Raw genomic sequence first — 19,458 nt, forward strand, 5'->3', positions numbered from 1 at the left:
AATTATGAAATGAAAACAGAGCTTTTTGTATAGGATTCTACGGGGTACCATAACTTCCGTTACTCTGACTTCGTCACGCGCATACGTCATCATACCGCGACGTTTCAGCCGGATATTTCCCGGGAAGTTTTAAATGTCACTTTATAAGTTAACCCGGCCGTATTGGCATGTGTTGCAATGTTAAGATTTCATCATTGATATACAAACTATCAGACTGCGTGGTCGGTAGTAGTGGTTTTCAGTAGGCCTTTAATTGTAGTTTCCATGAACAAATTTGGAGACGTTGAAATCGCCATGTAAAACTGCTAATGCTAGTCAATAGCACCTTACGTTGGGGCATTTTGACTTTGTAGTTTGGCTGAGTCTGCTCTCAGTGCTGCTGGAGTGATGGCCAAAGTGACTTGGATTTGACAAGAAAAGTACAGTATTGGGCCAACTTGGCCAATACTGTACTGTACTAAGGCTGGACTCTTGGCCAAAGCTGGTTCTCCTGGCGTCTTAGTGACCAGTGTTGATGAGCCTGGTGTCTTAGTGCACGCTCACCTTGTGGGAACACTGGCGCACGGTGTTGATGAGCTCCTGGATGACCATGTCCACACACTTGACACACGGCTCCTTCAGCTTGATGACCTGCTTCTTCACGATGGCCTCAAACGCCATGTCGGGCGTGAACAGTCCCGTCCTGTCACATGAAACATGTTTATTATTGTCCTTCAATAAAATAGTCAACATACTAGACAACTTGTCTTTTAGTAGTAAGTGAACAAACAAAGACTCCTAATTAGTCGTATGCAGTAACATATTGTGTCATTTATACACCTATTATTTTGTACACATTATGAGGGACAAACTGTAAAAATGGATTATTACTCTACTTGTTCATTTACTGTTAATATCTGCTTATTTTCTCTTTTAACATGTTCTATCTACACTTCTGTTCAAATGTAATAATCACTTATTCTTCTCTTCTTTGATACTAGACATTAGTTTTGGATGATACCACACATTTAGGTATGGATGTGATACCAAGTAGTTACGGATCATACATTGGTCATATTCAAAGCCCTCATGTGTACGTGAAGAAGATTTTGCGATGCTAAAAAATATCGATGTAGTCATAGTAGTATCGACTGGATACGCTCTTGTACTTGGTATCATTACAGTGGATGTCAGGTGTAGATCCACACATGGCGTTTGTTTATATTGTAGCATCCCAGAAGAGTTAGTGTATTTGTTGTGTAGTGGTTATGTTGTGTTGTGGTGCAAATATTCTCCCAAAATGTGTTTGTTTTTGTTGTTTAGTGTGGTTTCACTATATGGCACATGTTTATGACAGTGTTGTTTAGTGTGGGTTCACTATATGGCACATGTTTATGACAGTGTTGTTTAGTGTGGTTTCACTATATGGCACATGTTTATGACAGTTTTGTTTAGTGTGGTTTCACTATATGGCACATGTTTATGACAGTGGTGTTTAGTGTGGTTTCACTATATGGCACATGTTTATGACAGTGTTGTTTAGTGTGGTTTCACTATATGGCACATGTTTATGACAGTGGTGTTTAGTGTGGTTTCACTATATGGCACATGTTTATGACAGTGTTGTTTAGTGTGGTTTCACTATATGGCACATGTTTATGACAGTGGTGTTTAGTGTGGTTTCACTATTTGGCACATGTTTATGACAGTGTTGTTTAGTGTGGTTTCACTATATGGCACATGTTTATGACAGTGTTGTTTAGTGTGGTTTCACTATATGGCACATGTTTATGACAGTGTTTGGTGTGGTTTCACTATATGGCACGTGTTAATGACAGTGGTGTTTAGTGTGGTTTCACTATATGGCACATGTTTATGACAGTGTTGTTTAGTGTGGTTTCACTATATGGCACATATTTATGACAATGTTGTTTAGTGCGGTTTCACTATATGGCACATGTTTATGACAGTGTTGTTTAGTGTGGTTTCACTATATGGCACAAGTTTATGACAGTGTTGTTTAGTGTGGTTTCACTATATGGCACATGTTGATGACAGTGTTGTTTCACTATATGGCACATGTTTATGACAGTGTTGTTTAGTGTGGTTTCACTATATGGCACATGTTTATGACAGTGTTGTTTAGTGTGGTTTCACTATATGGCACATGTTTATGACAGTGTTGTTCAGTGTGGTTTCACTATATGGCACATGTTTATGACAGTGTTGTTTAGTGTGGTTTCACTATATGGCACATATTTATGACAGTGTTGTTTAGTGTGGTTTCACTATATGGCACATGTTTATGACAGTGTTGTTTAGAGTGGTTTCACTATATGGCACATGTTCATGACAGTGTTTAGTGTGGTTTCACTATATGGCACATGTTTATGACAGTGTTGTTTAGTGTGGTTTCACTATATGGCACATGTTTATGACAGTGTTGTTTAGTGTGGTTTCACTATATGGCACATATTTATGACAGTGTTGTTTAGTGTTGTTTCAGTATATGGCACATGTTTATGACAGTGTTGTTTAGTGTGGTTTCACTATATGGCACATGTTTATGACAGTGTTGTTTAGTGTGGTTTCACTATATGGCACGTGTTTATGACAGTGTTGTTTAGTGTGGTTTCACTATATGGCACATGTTTATGACAGTGTTGTTTAGTGTGGTTTCACTATATGGCACATGTTTATGACAGTGTTGTTTAGTGTGGTTTCACTATATGGCACATGTTTATGACAGTGTTGTTTAGTGTGGTTTCACTATATGGCACATGTTTATGACAGTGTTGTTTAGTGTGGTTTCACTATATGGCACATATTTATGACAGTGTTGTTTAGTGTGGTTTCACTATATGGCACATGTTTATGACAGTGTTGTTTAGTGTGGTTTCACTATATGGCACATGTTTATGACAGTGTTGTTTAGTGTGGTTTCACTATATGGCACATGTTTATGACAGTGTTGTTTAGTGTGGTTTCACTATATGGCACATGTTTATGACAGTGTTGTTTAGTGTGGTTTCACTATATGGCACATGTTTATGACAGTGTTGTTTAGTGTGGTTTCACTATATGGCACATATTTATGACAGTGTTGTTTAGTGTGGTTTCACTATATGGCACATGTTTATGACAGTGTTGTTTAGTGTGGTTTCACTATATGGCACATGTTTATGACAGTGTTGTTTAGTGTGGTTTCACTATATGGCACATATTTATGACAGCGTTGTTTCACTATATGGCACATGTTTATGACAGTGTTGTTTAGTGTGGTTTCACTATATGGCACATATTTATGACAGTGTTGTTTAGTGTGGTTTCACTACATGGCACATATTTATGACAGTGTTGTTTAGTGTGGTTTCACTATATGGCACATGTTTATGACAGTGTTGTTTAGTGTGGTTTCACTATATGGCACATGTTTATGACAGTATTGTTTAGTGTGGTTTCACTATATGGCACATGTTTATGACAGTGTTTAGTGTGGTTTCACTATATGGCACGTGTTAATGACAGTGGTGTTTAGTGTGGTTTCACTATATGGCACATGTTTATGACAGTGTTTAGTGTGGTTTCACTATATGGCACGTGTTAATGACAGTGGTGTTTAGTGTGGTTTCACTATATGGCACATGTTTATGACAGTGTTGTTTAGTGTGGTTTCACTATATGGCACATGTTTATGACAGTGTTGTTTAGTGTGGTTTCACTATATGGCACATGTTCATGACAGTGGTGTTTAGTGTGGTTTCACTATATGGCACATGTTTATGACAGTGTTGTTTAGTGTGGTTTCACTATATGGCACATGTTTATGACAGTGTTGTTTAGTGTGGTTTAACTATATGGCACATATTTATGACAGTGTTGTTTAGTGTGGTTTCACTATATGGCACATGTTTATGACAGTGTTGTTTAGTGTGGTTTCACTATATGGCACATGTTTATGACAGTGGTGTTTAGTGTGGTTTCACTATATGGCACATGTTTATGACAGTGTTGTTTAGTGTGGTTTCACTATATGGCACAAGTTTATGACAGTGTGGTTTAGTGTGGTTTCACTATATGGCACATGTTTATGACAGTGGTGTTTAGTGTGGTTTCACTATATGGCACATGTTTATGACAGTGTTGTTTAGTGTGGTTTCACTATATGGCACAAGTTTATGACAGTGTGGTTTAGTGTGGTTTCACTATATGGCACATGTTTATGACAGTGTTGTTTAGTGTGGTTTCACTATATGGCACATATTTATGACAGTGTTGTTTAGTGTGGTTTCACTATATGGCACATGTCTATGACAGTGTTGTTTAGTGTGGTTTCACTATATGGCACATATTTATGACAGTGTTGTTTCACTATATGGCACATGTTTATGACAGTGTTGTTTAGTGTGGTTTCACTATATGGCACATGTTTATGACAGTGTTGTTTAGTGTGGTTTCACTATATGGCACATGTTTATGACAGTGTTGTTTTGTGTGGTTTCACTATATGGCACATGTTTATGACAGTGGTGTTTAGTGTGGTTTCACTATATGGCACATGTTTATGACAGTGTTGTTTAGTGTGGTTTCACTATATGGCACAAGTTTATGACAGTGTTGTTTAGTGTGGTTTCACTATATGGCACATGTTTATGACAGTGTTGTTTAGTGTGGTTTCACTATATGGCACATATTTATGACAGTGTTGTTTAGTGTGGTTTCACTATATGGCACATGTTTATGACAGTGTTGTTTAGTGTGGTTTCACTATATGGCACATGTTTATGACAGTGTTGTTTAGTGTGGTTTCACTATATGGCACATGTTTATGACAGTGTTGTTTAGTGTGGTTTCACTATATGGCACATGTTTATGACAGTGTTGTTTAGTGTGGTTTCACTATATGGCACATGTTTATGACAGTGGTGTTTAGTGTGGTTTCACTATATGGCACATGTTTATGACAGTGTTGTTTAGTGTGGTTTCACTATATGGCACAAGTTTATGACAGTGTGGTTTAGTGTGGTTTCACTATATGGCACATGTTTATGACAGTGGTGTTTAGTGTGGTTTCACTATATGGCACATGTTTATGACAGTGTTTAGTGTGGTTTCACTATATGGCACGTGTTAATGACAGTGGTGTTTAGTGTGGTTTCACTATATGGCACATGTTTATGACAGTGTTTAGTGTGGTTTCACTATATGGCACGTGTTAATGACAGTGGTGTTTAGTGTGGTTTCACTATATGGCACATGTTTATGACAGTGTTGTTTAGTGTGGTTTCACTATATGGCACATGTTTATGACAGTGTTGTTTAGTGTGGTTTCACTATATGGCACATGTTCATGACAGTGGTGTTTAGTGTGGTTTCACTATATGGCACATGTTTATGACAGTGTTGTTTAGTGTGGTTTCACTATATGGCACATGTTTATGACAGTGTTGTTTAGTGTGGTTTAACTATATGGCACATATTTATGACAGTGTTGTTTAGTGTGGTTTCACTATATGGCACATGTTTATGACAGTGTTGTTTAGTGTGGTTTCACTATATGGCACATGTTTATGACAGTGGTGTTTAGTGTGGTTTCACTATATGGCACATGTTTATGACAGTGTTGTTTAGTGTGGTTTCACTATATGGCACAAGTTTATGACAGTGTGGTTTAGTGTGGTTTCACTATATGGCACATGTTTATGACAGTGGTGTTTAGTGTGGTTTCACTATATGGCACATGTTTATGACAGTGTTGTTTAGTGTGGTTTCACTATATGGCACAAGTTTATGACAGTGTGGTTTAGTGTGGTTTCACTATATGGCACATGTTTATGACAGTGTTGTTTAGTGTGGTTTCACTATATGGCACATATTTATGACAGTGTTGTTTAGTGTGGTTTCACTATATGGCACATGTCTATGACAGTGTTGTTTAGTGTGGTTTCACTATATGGCACATATTTATGACAGTGTTGTTTCACTATATGGCACATGTTTATGACAGTGTTGTTTAGTGTGGTTTCACTATATGGCACATGTTTATGACAGTGTTGTTTAGTGTGGTTTCACTATATGGCACATGTTTATGACAGTGTTGTTTTGTGTGGTTTCACTATATGGCACATGTTTATGACAGTGGTGTTTAGTGTGGTTTCACTATATGGCACATGTTTATGACAGTGTTGTTTAGTGTGGTTTCACTATATGGCACAAGTTTATGACAGTGTTGTTTAGTGTGGTTTCACTATATGGCACATGTTTATGACAGTGTTGTTTAGTGTGGTTTCACTATATGGCACATATTTATGACAGTGTTGTTTAGTGTGGTTTCACTATATGGCACATGTTTATGACAGTGTTGTTTAGTGTGGTTTCACTATATGGCACATATTTATGACAGTGTTGTTTAGTGTTGTTTCACTATATGGCACATGTTTATGACAGTGTTGTTTAGAGTGGTTTCACTATATGGCACATGTTTATGACAGTGTTGTTTAGTGTTGTTTCACTATATGGCACATGTTTATGACAGTGTTGTTTAGTGTGGTTTCACTATATGGCACATGTTTATGACAGTGTTGTTTAGTGTGGTTTCACTATATGGCACATATTTATGACAGTGTTGTTTAGTGTGGTTTCACTATATGGCACATATTTATGACAGTGTTGTTTAGTGTGGTTTCACTATATGGCACATATTTGTGACAGTGTTGCTTAGTGTGGTTTCACTATATGGCACATGTTTATGACAGTGTTATTTAGTATGGTTTCACTATATGGTACATGTTTATGACAGTGTTGTAGTTTTGGATGATACCACACATTTAGGTATGGATCCGATACCAAGTAGTTACAAGATCATACATTGGTCATATTCAAAGTCCTCATGTGTCCAGGGACATATTTACTGACTTTATAAATATAATATACTTCTTTTTTTTAAAAAGAGGATGTAATCATAGTAGTATCGACTAGATACACTCTTGCATTTGGTATCATTACAGTGGATATCAGGTGTAGATCCACCCATGGCATTTGTTTACATTGTGACGGCGGTGAGCTATTGTATCCTCCTACGGTGTGTAGTGAAGCATGTTTAGCTATTCCTCGTCCTCCAGTGATAATGTTACTTGTAAGAAACTTACTTTACTTGTCGCCATGGAGATGAGGATTAGTGATTTAGAAGTAGCTAAAGCTAGCTAGCCATGTGTTAAAGCAGCACTTCCTGAGGGTGTTTCAGTGTTATAACTTCACCTTTATCTTGACTTTTTACACCAAAATGCGTCCATTCTCCCTCTTCTGTCTACACACTGTGTCTGCTTGTCAGTACTCTGTGTGTGTGCCAGTAAGTGGACGTGTAACAAAAGCAACTCCCACCTGATTCCGTGGATGTTTTTGATGGCGTAACTGATCTCACGACGCATCTCCTTCTCGTCACACTCCATCTGCAGGCAGAGAGTGCTGACAATACTGGCAGGAAGTAGTGCTGCCTTATTGTGTAGTCACATCTTATTGCGTAGTCACATCTTATTGTGTAGTCACATCTTATTGTGTAGTCACATGTTGCCAGTAATGAGTCCTGCTACACAACTCCAACACATACAACACACTAGTTGTGTTGGCAAAGAGTTAAAAGGTGCAGAGATGTTAGCATGAAGATGTTAGCATGAAGATGTTAGCATGAAGATGTTAGCATGAAGATGTTAGCATGAAGATGTTAGCATGAAGATGTTAGCATAAAGATGTTAGCATGAAGATGTTAGCATGAAGATGTTAGCATAAAGATGTTAGCATGAAGATGTTAGCATGAAGATGTTAGCACCTTGACCAGTTCAAAGGGAAAGCGCTCGTGGAAGATGCGGTTGATCTTGGCTCCACCCGACAGCTCCACCGTGTCCACCTGGTCTCCTGAACCCTCGATCCTCTTCTCAAAGTCCACGGAGAACTGCTGCACCATTCTGGATGGACATGAAGGACGGAGGTCAAAGGTCAGTCCGGGACAAGCGTGCGGCCCTAGGGCCCAACACGGACATGACATCACTCATGAGAGGGTGGAGGTGGAAGGTGTGAATATTCACACTTCATTTTTGACATTGTTGACATTTCCACAATTGCATAAGTTGCATTTTTGCATGAAGACAAAAAGGCCCGAGAAAGTTGATATCAGTAAAGATAAAGTGTTAAAACAAAGTTGATATCAGTAAATATAAAGCGTTAAAACAAAGTTGATATCAGTAAATATAAAGCGTTAAAACAAAGTTGATATCAGTAAATATAAAGCGTTAAAACAAAGTTGATATCAGTAAATATAAAGTGTTAAAACAAAGTTGATATCAGTAAATATAAAGTGTTAAAACAAAGTTGATATCAGTAAATATAAAGCGTTAAAACAAAGTTGATATCAGTAAATATAAAGCGTTAAAACAAAGTTGATATCAGTAAATATAAAGTGTTAAAACAAAGTTGATATCAGTAAATATGAAGTGTTAAAACAAAGTTGATATCAGTAAATATAAAGTGTTAAAACAAAGTTGATATCAGTAAATATAAAGCGTTAAAACAAAGTTGATATCAGTAAATATAAAGTGTTAAAACAAAGTTGATATCAGTAAATATAAAGCGTTAAAACAAAGTTGATATCAGTAAATATAAAGCGTTAAAACAAAGTTGATATCAGTAAATATAAAGCGTTAAAACAAAGTTGATATCAGTAAATATAAAGCGTTAAAACAAAGTTGATGTCAGTAAATATAAAGCGTTAAAACAAAGTTGATGTCAGTAAATATAAAGTGTTAAAACAAAGTTGATATCAGTAAATATAAAGTGTTAAAACAAAGTTGATATCAGTAAATATAAAGTGTTAAAACAAAGTTGATATCGGTAAATATAAAGTGTTAAAACAAAGTTGATGTCAGTAAATATAAAGCGTTAAAACAAAGTTGATATCAGTAAATATAAAGCGTTAAAACAAAGTTGATATCAGTAAATATAAAGCGTTAAAACAAAGTTGATATCAGTAAATATAAAGTGTTAAAACAAAGTTGATATCAGTAAATATAAAGCGTTAAAACAAAGTTGATGTCAGTAAATATAAAGTGTTAAAACAAAGTTGATATCAGTAAATATAAAGTGTTAAAACAAAGTTGATATCAGTAAATATAAAGTGTTAAAACAAAGTTGATATCAGTAAATATAAAGCGTTAAAACAAAGTTGATGTCAGTAAATATAAAGTGTTAAAACAAAGTTGATATCAGTAAATATAAAGCGTTAAAACAAAGTTGATATCAGTAAATATAAAGTGTTAAAACAAAGTTGATATCAGTAAATATAAAGTGTTAAAACAAAGTTGATATCAGTAAATATAAAGCGTTAAAACAAAGTTGATATCAGTAAATATAAAGCGTTAAAACAAAGTTGATATCAGTAAATATAAAGTGTTAAAACAAAGTTGATATCAGTAAATATAAAGTGTTAAAACAAAGTTGATATCAGTAAATATAAAGCGTTAAAAGTATTGAAAGTAAAATAATATAAGACAGGAGTTTACTGACTGCAACAGCTGCTTGGTTTTGCGGGACGGGTCATCCGGTCGGTATCCCCGGTATTCCTCCGCCTCCTTGTCCAGAGCCAGCAGCTGGGACTGCAGCTTGCTGCGGAAGGCTGGCAGGGTGTCCCGGATGTGGTTGGTCAGTTGCTATGGCAACAAATGGACGTCAGGTACAATCATGTTCATGTGGTACATGAGTGTGGAGAACAATGTACTGCATCATCAAGGTTCTTTTCACACTATTTTGTCTTTACGCTTCGTTTTTCCACCAATGTGCACATCTCATTGTGCAACATGTGAATGTTGTCATGGGAACTAAATGTGATGCGCCGTGGAGGTGTCGGTTTCTTTGATCTATTGGACAGCCACGGGAAGGACCTCATCAGGACCCGAAATCTACAAGCAGAGAGGGGGGCAAACCTGACACAGCTTCAAGCACCCTTTTGTTTGAACTGTTTATGACCCAGTGCAGCAGCTATTTATGACCCCCCTTCCCTTAGAAGCAGCTGCAGCCATGTAATCAGGAAATGGCCAAATAAATGAGGAGGCCTCAGAGCGGCGGGGTGACACCGTACGAGGGTGCAGGTCGACACGCTCTCATGAGCTAAATTGAATCCTGTCTCTGTTTTATTCCTTGCTTCTTGTCTTGTTTACTAGATAGTTTGGTGCCTGAACCTGACACAGTCCCATGTCAGATTTGGCTCAGTTTTCCAATCGCCTGAGAAATGTGCGACATGGAAAGGTTTGTAATTTGCTTATTCATTCTCAATGGGGGGAAATTCCGGGAAATCCAGGTAATCAGGGAATTTTCGGACCCCGGAGTCATGCTGGCTTGAATGTCCAGGGTGAGTGGAGTGTGTGGATGTTGGAACGGCTCAAATCGGGTGAGAAATGTGGGATATGCAGTAGATTGTATATTTCCCATTCACTGTCAATGGGGAAAGAATCCCTGGAAATTCCAGGAAAACAAGGAATTTGGGGAAAGGGAAAACATGTTTTGCATTTGATACTTGGGAAGAGTAGTATGTGTGGATGGTTAAAAGGTTGGAATCAGGTTTAAAAATGGCACATTTAGAGAATTTAGGGCATTGTAGAACTATGAATGTGAATTTCCTGGGAATTTGGGAATTTCGGAAAAAAATGGATATTTGAAAATATTGATACTAGCATAAATGTGCTAGATGATACGAAAGGTTTGGTGTTGGAATTGGTTGAAAAATGTCTACGTAGTAACAGTTTGAATTGAGAATGGGTATTTCGGAATTCCTGGAATTTCAGGAAAACCGGAAATGTATACAGAAAAATAGGAGTATTTGTTGTCCCAAATAAGAGGAATGTTTTGAAGGGTCAAGAACGGTTGAAAAATGGCTTGAATGTCCAGGGTGAGTGGAGTGTTGCAACGATTCAAATCAGATGAAAAATGTGGGATATGGAAGTTTGTATATTTCCCACTCATTGTCGATGGGAAATTCCGGGAAAATTTGGGGAAAAGGAAAACATGTTCTGCGTTCGCTACTTGGGAAGAGTAGTGTGGGTGGATGGTTGAAAGGTTGGAATCTAGTTTAAAAATGGCACAACATTTAGAGAATTTAGGGCATTGTAGAACTATGAATTTGAATGGGAATTTCCTGGAAATTTGGGAATTTTGGGAAAACTAGGAGTTTTTGAAAATATTGATACTGAAAACGGCTTGAATGTCCAAGGTGAGTGGAGTGTGTGGATGTTGGAAGGTTTCAAATTGGTTGAGAAATGTGGGATATGGAGAGGTTCGTATATTTCCCACTCATTGTCAATGGGAAATTCCAGGAAAACATGGAATTTGGGGAAAGGGAAAACATGTTTTGCATTCGATACATGGGAAGAGTAGTGTGGGTGGATGGTTGAAAGGTTGGAATCGGGTTTAAAAATGGCACATTTAGAGAATTTAGGGCATTGTAGAACTACGTGTTTGAATGGGAATTTCCTGGAAATTTGGGAATGTCATGAAAACTGGGACTTTTTGAAAATATTGAAACTAGCACAATTGTCCTAGATGATATAAACTGGTTGATGTTGGAATTTTTTCAAATCAGTTGAAAAATGTTGATGTAGTAACAGTTTGAATTGAGAATGGGTATTTCGGAATTCCTGGAATTTCTGGAAAAACTGAAATTTATACAGGAAAATAGGAGTATTTGTTGTCCCAAATAAGAGGAATGTTTTGAAGGGTCAAAAACGGTTGAAAAACAGCTTGAATGTCCAGGGTGAGTGGAGTGTGTGGATGTTGGAACGGTTCAAATCGGGTGAGAAATGTGGGATATGGAGAAGTTTGTATACTGCCCATTCATTGTCAATGGGAAATTCCAGGAAAACAGGGAATTTGGGGAAAGGGAAAACATGTTTTGCATTCGATACTTGGGAAGAGTAGTGTGGGTGGATGGTTGAAAGGTTGGAATCTGGTTTAAAAATGGCACAACATTTAGAGAATTTTGGGCATTGTAGAATTATGAGTTTGAATGGGAATTTCCTGGAAATTTGGGAATTTCGGGAAAACAGGACATTTTTGAAAATATTGATACTAGCACAATTGTCGTAGATGATATAAACGGGTTGGTGTTGGAATGGTTCAAATCGGTAGAACATGTTGACATAGTAACAGTTTGAATTGAGAATGGGTATTTCAGAATTCCTGGAATTTCAAGAAAACCGGAAATTTATGCGAAACAAAATAGGAGCGTTTGTTGTTCCAAATAAGAGGAATTTTTTGAAAGTGGAATGGTCAAAAACATTAGAAAAATCTGGACTGTGAAAACATTTCAGCAAAAGGAGAAAATAGGGCTTTGGAAAACAGGGGACTCGGGCAATTCCTGGAATTTTTTTGTGGGTGGTAGAACGCTTCCAATCGGGTGAAAAATGTGGCAATTGTGCATGTTTGAAAATTGGCCCATTTATTTTCAATGGGCAACATGTCCCGGGAAACCGGGAATTCTGGGTAATCTCAGATATTTCTTTGTAGTTTTACTTTTGAGGGAGACCAGTGAGAACACTTTTTGATACTGGGACGGTTCTGATTGGATAGAAACTGTAAGAAGTGCATTTCTGATAAGTGATCAATCCTGAATGTGCACCTGGTTGAGCACCCTCTGCAGGCGGGGAGTCCCCATCTTGTCTGCCATGTGCCTGTAAGACGGGTGGGTGAAGAAGAACTTCCTCTCCGCTTCCAGAGCTGCCTTGATGTCTTTCTTTCCATCGATGTCCTTCTGACTGCGGTTTACCACCCCAATGTAGCCTGGGGACCAGAAGAACACAGAGAGGAACATCTCATCCTGGGAGACATGACTTCTAACACACACAGAGAGGAACATCTCATCCTGGGAGACATGGCTTCTAACACACACAGAGAGGAACATCTCATCCTGGGAGACATGGCTTCTAACACACACAGAGAGGAACATCTCATCCTGGGAGACATGGCTTCTAACACATAGAGAGGAACATCTCATCCTGGGAGACATGGCTTCTAACACACACAGAGAGGAACATCTCATCCTGGGAGACATGGCTTCTAACACACACAGAGAGGAACATCTCATCCTGGGAGACATGGCTTCTAACACACACAGAGAGGAACATCTCATCCTGGGAGACATGGCTTCTAACACACACAGAGAGGAACATCTCATCCTGGGAGACATGGCTTCTAACACATAGAGAGGAACATCTCATCCTGGGAGACATGGCTTCTAACACACACAGAGAGGAACATCTCATCCTGGGAGACATGGCTTCTAACACACACAGAGAGGAACATCTCATCCTGGGAGACATGGCTTCTAACACACACAGAGAGGAACATCTCATCCTGGGAGACATGGCTTCTAACGCACACAGAGAGGAACATCTCATCCTGGGAGACATGGCTTCTAACACACACAGAGAGGAACATCTCATCCTGGGAGACATGGCTTCTAACACACACACACAGAAGAACATCTCATCCTGGGAGACATGGCTTCTAACACACACACCTCTTCTCAGTGGCAGCAGCTTGTTCTCCAGCACGTCTCGGGCATCTGTGCCCTCGTCCATCAAGTCCAGTTTGGTGATCACTCCGATCGTTCTCAGACCTGGTAGGACACCAAAGATCACACAGTTACATGAAAGGACACCAAAGATCATGTTCCTCCACACTTGACCTCTGCACTCCCATCCTTCCCTCATCAACGTTCACCCTCTTGAGGCCACATGAAACATGCCAGGTTGAAGGTAAACACCCGACTTATAAACCATCCTGTCCATGGTCCTCATGGACCTTCTGGCTCACCCCAGGCTTCTACTCCTTGTTGCCTTGTTGGCAGTGAACTTCTCTCCTCTCCCTTTTCAACACAAAGACTCTGCTTCCTTCCTCCTCTCCTGTGTCTCCCTCTGCTGGCTGAAGGTCAAACTACCACATCATCACATCTCCACCATTGTTGATACCTTCTGTCCTTCTCCATCTTTTATCTATGATTGTTGAGGGCATCATTCCCTGTGGTCTTAGCTTGGGGATCGTTCCCTGTGGTCTTACCTTGGGGATCACTTCCTGTGGTCTTACATTGGGGATCGTTCCCTGTGGTTTTACCTAGGGGATCATCCCTGTGGTCTTACCTTGGGGATCACTTCCTGTGGTCTTACCTTGGGGATCGTTCCCTGTGGTCTTACCTTGGGGATCACTTCCTGTGGTCTTACATTGGGGATCGTTCCCTGTGGTTTTACCGAGGGGATCATACCTGTGGTCTTAGCTTGGGGATTATCCCTGTGGTTTTACATTGGGGATGACTTCCTGTGGTCTTAGCTTGGGGATCATTTCACGTGGCCTTTGCTTGGGGATCATTTCATGTGGTCTTAGCTTGGGGATCATTTCATGTGGTCTTAGCTTGGGGATCGTTCCCTGTGGTTTTACCTTGGGGATCATTTCATGTGGTCTTACCTTGGGGATCACTTCCTGTGGTCTTACCTTGGGGATCACTTCCTGTGGTCTTACATTGGGGATCGTTCCCTGTGGTTTTACCGAGGGGATCATCCCTGTAGTTTTAGCTTGGGGATCATCCCTGTGGTTTTACATTGGGGATGACTTCCTGTGGTCTTAGCTTGGGGATCATTTCATGTGGCCTTAGCTTGGGGATCATTTCATGTGGTCTTAGCTTGGGGATCATTTCATGTGGTCTTAGCTTGGGGATCGTTCCCTGTGGTTTTACCTTGGGGATCATTCCCTGTGGTCTTAGCTTGGGGATCATTTCATGTGGTCTTAGCTTGGGGATCATTTCAAGTGGTCTTAGCTTGGAGATCATTCCCTGTGGTCTTAGCTTGGGGATCATTCCCTGTGGTCTTACCTTGGGGATCATTCCCTGTGGTCTTACCTTGGGGATCATTCCCTGTGGTTTTACTTTGGGGATCACTTCCTGTGGTCTTAGCTTGGGGATCATTCCCTGTGGTGTTACCTTGGGAATCATTCCCTGTGGTGTTACCTTGGGGATCATTCCCTGTGGTCTTACCTTGGGGATCACTTTCTGTGGTTTTACCTTGGCGATGACTACATGTGGTTTTACCTTGGGGATCATTCCCTGTGGTCTTAGCTTGGGGAGCATTTCATGTGGTCTTAGCTTGGGGATCATTCCCTGTGGTCTTAGCTTGGGGATCATTCCCTGTGGTCTTAGCTTGGGGATCATTCCCTGTGGTCTTACCTTGGGGATCATTCCCTGTGGTCTTACCTTGGGGATCATTCCCTGTGGTTTTACCTTGGGGATCACTTCCCTGTGGTTTTACCTTGGGGATCATCCCTGTGGTGTTACCTTGGGGATCATTCCCTGTGGTGTTACCTTGGGGATCATTCCCTGTGGGGTTACCTTGGGGATCACTTCCTGTGGTTTTACCTTGGCGATGACTACATGTGGTTTTACCTTGGGGATCATTCCCTGTGGTCTTACCTTGGGGATCATTCCCTGTGGTCTTACCTTGGGGATCATTCCCTGTGGTCTTACCTTGGGGATCATTCCCTGTGGTCTTAGCTTGGGGATAATTCCCTGCGGTCTTACCTTGGGGATCATTCCCTATGGTCTTAGCTTGGGGTTCACTTCCTGTGGTCTTACCTTGGGGATCAACGTCCTTTGCCAGTTTGAGGGCGTCGGAGTTGGCAAGGTCAGAGTTGGCGGGTGTGACGGCCAGGACCAAGCAGCTCTCCCTGGTGATGAACTGCATGATCATTTCCCTGATCTGCTGCTCGATGTCGGCAGGCTGGTCTCCAACTGGCACCTTGGTGATGCCCGGCAGGTCGATGAGAGTCAGGTTCAGAACTGTGGGCAGAAGATGAGGCTCCATTTGAGAAGAATATTGGAGGTGTGTCATAAAGCCATGGAGGATATACTAACTACACAAGCAGTGAAGTTGTCAGGTTGTGTAAATGGTAAATAAAAAGAGAATACAACAAATCCTTTTCAACTTATATTCAATTGAATAGACTGCAAAGACAAGATATTTCATGTTCATACTGAGAAACTAATTTTTTTCTGCAAATAATCATGAACTTAGAATGTAATGGCAGCAACACATTGCAAGAGAAGCATTTTTACCAGTGTGTTACATGGCCTTTCCTTTTAACAACACTCAGTAAAGGTTTGGGAACTGAGGAGACACATTTTTGAAGTGGAATTCTTTCCCATTCTTGCTTGATGTACAGCTTAAGTTGTTCAACAGTCTCCCTTCTCATATTTTAGCCTTCACACATTTTCAATGTCTGGACTACAGGCAGGCCAGTCTAGTACCCGCACTCTTTTACTATGAAGCCACGCTGTTGTAAAACGTGGCTTGGCATTGTCTTGCTGAAATAAGCAGGGGCGTCCATGGTAACGTTGCTTGGATGGCAACATATGTTGCTCCAAAAGCTGTATCTACCTTTCAGCATTAATGGTGCCTTCACAGATGTGTAAGTTACCCATGTCTTGGTCACTAATACACCCCCATACCATCACACATGCTGCCTTTTACACTTTCACCCTAGAACAGTCCGGATGGTTCTTTTCTTCTTTGGTCCACAGTTTCTAAAACAATTTGAAATGTGGACTCGTCAGACCACAGAACACTTTTCCACTTTGTATCAGTCCATCTTAGATGAGCTCAGGCCCAGCGAAGCCTACGGCGTTTCTGGGTGTTGTTGATAAATGGCTATGGCTTTGCATAGTAGAGTTTTAACTTGCACTTACAGATGTAGCGACCAACTGTAGTTACTGACAGTGGTTTTCTGAAGTGTTCCTGAGCCCATGTGGTGATATCCTTTACACACTGATGTGGCTTTTTGATGCCTGAGGGATCCAAGGTGTGTAATATCATGGCTTACGTGCAGTGATTTCTCCACATTCTCTGAACCCTTTGATGATATTACGGAGCGTAGATGGTGAAATCCCTAAATTCCTTGCAATAGCTGCTTGAGAAATGTCAAGACTGCCAGGAAGTCTCTTTTGCCAGCAAGCTGAATGTGCCAGTCAGTCTGATATACCAGTAGATCTTGGCCATAGGGCCAGTCAGTCTGATATACCAGTAGATCTTGGCCATAGGGCCAGTCAGTCTGATATACCAGTAGATCTTGGCCATAGGGCCAGGGTACTCAGTTGTAATACACGTTTCCACCACTTGTGGCAGTAATGACAATATCAACAAGCAGAAGAAGTCCGGAGCTAAACTTTAGCAAAACTAACTATTCTTACCTATTGGTACCTGAGGGTGTGTATTTGGGATCTGCATAAGTCCTGAAAATGTGCACGCGACCCGCCATTGTAGTCAATAAACTCCTCCTTTTCCTCTATCCTCTCGTTGCCACTTCCAATACAAAGCAGCGTACACTTCTCACTTATATCTGCCGGTAGACTCGCTACGGAAGATAAAAAGGACAACAAAGGTGACGGGGAGAAGATGCTGTCGAAGTGGAGGCACGTAAACAAAAGAAAGTGACTTGAAGATGGTGTGTAAAACCTCATGGATGCAACATGTTGACCAGCAAGACATGTTGTGTAGACCACAAGGAAGTCTTTAAATCATAATATAAAACCCTCTTAATGCGCCTTATAGTCCGGTGCGCCCTATGTTGTAATATTATGTAGCAGTTGGAAGAGACAAGTTGTCAAACCACACACTTTTACACTTTTAACTTCTCAGAGGTGATCAATACCTGTTTTCATACACCAGAATTAGGGATCCAAGCGTTGCATGTCCCTTTAAGGCTCCAAAGCTAGCAATGTTTTTAGAGGCTGTGAACACTGAGGATGTCATTCTGGGTGAGATGTAGCTGCTGCACCATCTTTGTGACCAATGACGTCTTCAACCTCCATCTTTTCCCTCTCTATGAAGCCAGCAAATGAGGACGACTTGTGTGAAAGAAGAGTTTTTTCTCACCGTTTGGGGAGTAGACGCGCAGGTTGATGGGCACGGGAGAGATGCCCTTGTTGCCGCCGGTGGCTCGGTCCGTCTCCGCCTCGATCTCCTGGCGCACCTCGTCGAAGTCGGTGAACTTCTTCCCTTTGCAGTGGAGAAACTCGGCCCACTCTGCCAGGAGAGAGAGAGGGCGATAGAGATGAGTGCTGACGTGATACCAGAGTGGGACGTCCACATGACAAGATCTCTGAGGATGATTTGTGCTCCAACACACCTGCACTGGCACTGATGAGCTGCAGGACCAGGGGCCTGCGGGTGACGATGCCAGACCCACGGGGCAGGAAGTCCCTGAGCAACAAGACAAACACATCAAAATCACAGGTGTATCAAATCAAGCACTTAGGCATGGAGACTGTTTCTACAAACATGTGTGAAAGAATGGGCCGCTCTCAGTGATTTCCAGTATGGAACTGTCATAGGATGCCACCAGTCCTGGCTCCTAAATATTCCAATGTCAACTTTATTCTAAGAAAAGTGAAGAGTTTGGGAACAACAGCAACTCAGCCACCAAGTGGTAGGCCAGGTAAACTGACAGAGAGGTCAGCATAGTGCAAAGACTTTCTTGCTACAGAGCTCCAAACTTCATGTCACCTTCCAATTAGCCCACGCACAGTACGCAGAGAGCTTCATGGAATGGGTTTCCATGGTCGAGCAGCTGCATCTAAGCCACACATCACCAAGTCCAATGCAAAGCATGGGATGCAGTGGTGGAAAAGCACGTCAAAATTTGATGGAGGAGGAATTATGGTGTGGGGTTGTTTTTCAGGAGTTAGTTCCAGTGAAAGGAACTTTGAATGCTCCAGGATACCTAAACATTTTGGACAATTTCATGCTCCCAACCTTGTGGGAACAGTTTGGAGCAGGCCCCTTCCTCTTCCAACATGACTGTGCACCAGTGCACAAAGCAAGGTCCATAAAGACATGGATGACAGAGTCTGGTGTGGATGAATCCTAATATCATCATTAATAAAAATGTGGTTAAATGGACAACATGGAAAGACAGAGGTATTACTAAACCTCATCATATTATTAATAAAAACTCTTTTAAACCGTTCAATGATTTAGTTGATCAATATAATGTACCCAGAATTTTTTTTTTTACATTTTATCTCTTTAAAACACGCTGTAAATAAATGCATATCCTCTGAAAGTATGTCTTTAAATAGCCATGAACTGGAAGATGCACTTTTTAATCAAGATACAATTAAGAAATTAATTAAACTATTTTATGGAATAATAAATGAACACCACACTAGAAATGCAAATGATGCATGTGTTCGGAAATGGATGATGGACTTAAACATTTTAGATGAAAGAGACATATCATGGAATGATATTTGGAAATATGCCAATAAGCCCTTTAGAAGCATTAAAGATAAACTGACTCAATTTAAGATATTGAATAGATTGTATTTTACATCTGCTCAACTGTTTAAAATTGGTGTAGTAGATAGCAAGTTATGTATGAAGTGAGGCAACTCTTGTT

General features: G+C 40.3%; 1 protein-coding gene across 2 annotated transcripts in view; it reads right to left on the reverse strand.

The window, feature by feature from the left end:
• LOC133650159 (dynamin-3-like) overlaps positions 1-19,458 on the reverse strand; it is a 47,978-nt gene that overhangs the window by 25,409 nt on the left and 3,111 nt on the right. For both annotated transcript variants that reach the window (XM_062047081.1, XM_062047082.1), the window contains exons 3-11: positions 18,187-18,260; positions 17,934-18,083; positions 15,638-15,841; positions 13,538-13,636; positions 12,638-12,798; positions 9,535-9,677; positions 7,805-7,940; positions 7,360-7,427; positions 544-682 (exon numbers count right to left, since the gene is read on the reverse strand). In XM_062047081.1, coding sequence (XP_061903065.1) covers positions 544-682; positions 7,360-7,427; positions 7,805-7,940; positions 9,535-9,677; positions 12,638-12,798; positions 13,538-13,636; positions 15,638-15,841; positions 17,934-18,083; positions 18,187-18,260 — 1,174 coding nt within the window. The remainder of the gene's footprint in view (positions 1-543; positions 683-7,359; positions 7,428-7,804; positions 7,941-9,534; positions 9,678-12,637; positions 12,799-13,537; positions 13,637-15,637; positions 15,842-17,933; positions 18,084-18,186; positions 18,261-19,458) is intronic.

Source organism: Entelurus aequoreus, linkage group LG05, assembly GCF_033978785.1.
Source record: "Entelurus aequoreus isolate RoL-2023_Sb linkage group LG05, RoL_Eaeq_v1.1, whole genome shotgun sequence".
NCBI lineage: Eukaryota > Metazoa > Chordata > Actinopteri > Syngnathiformes > Syngnathidae > Entelurus > Entelurus aequoreus.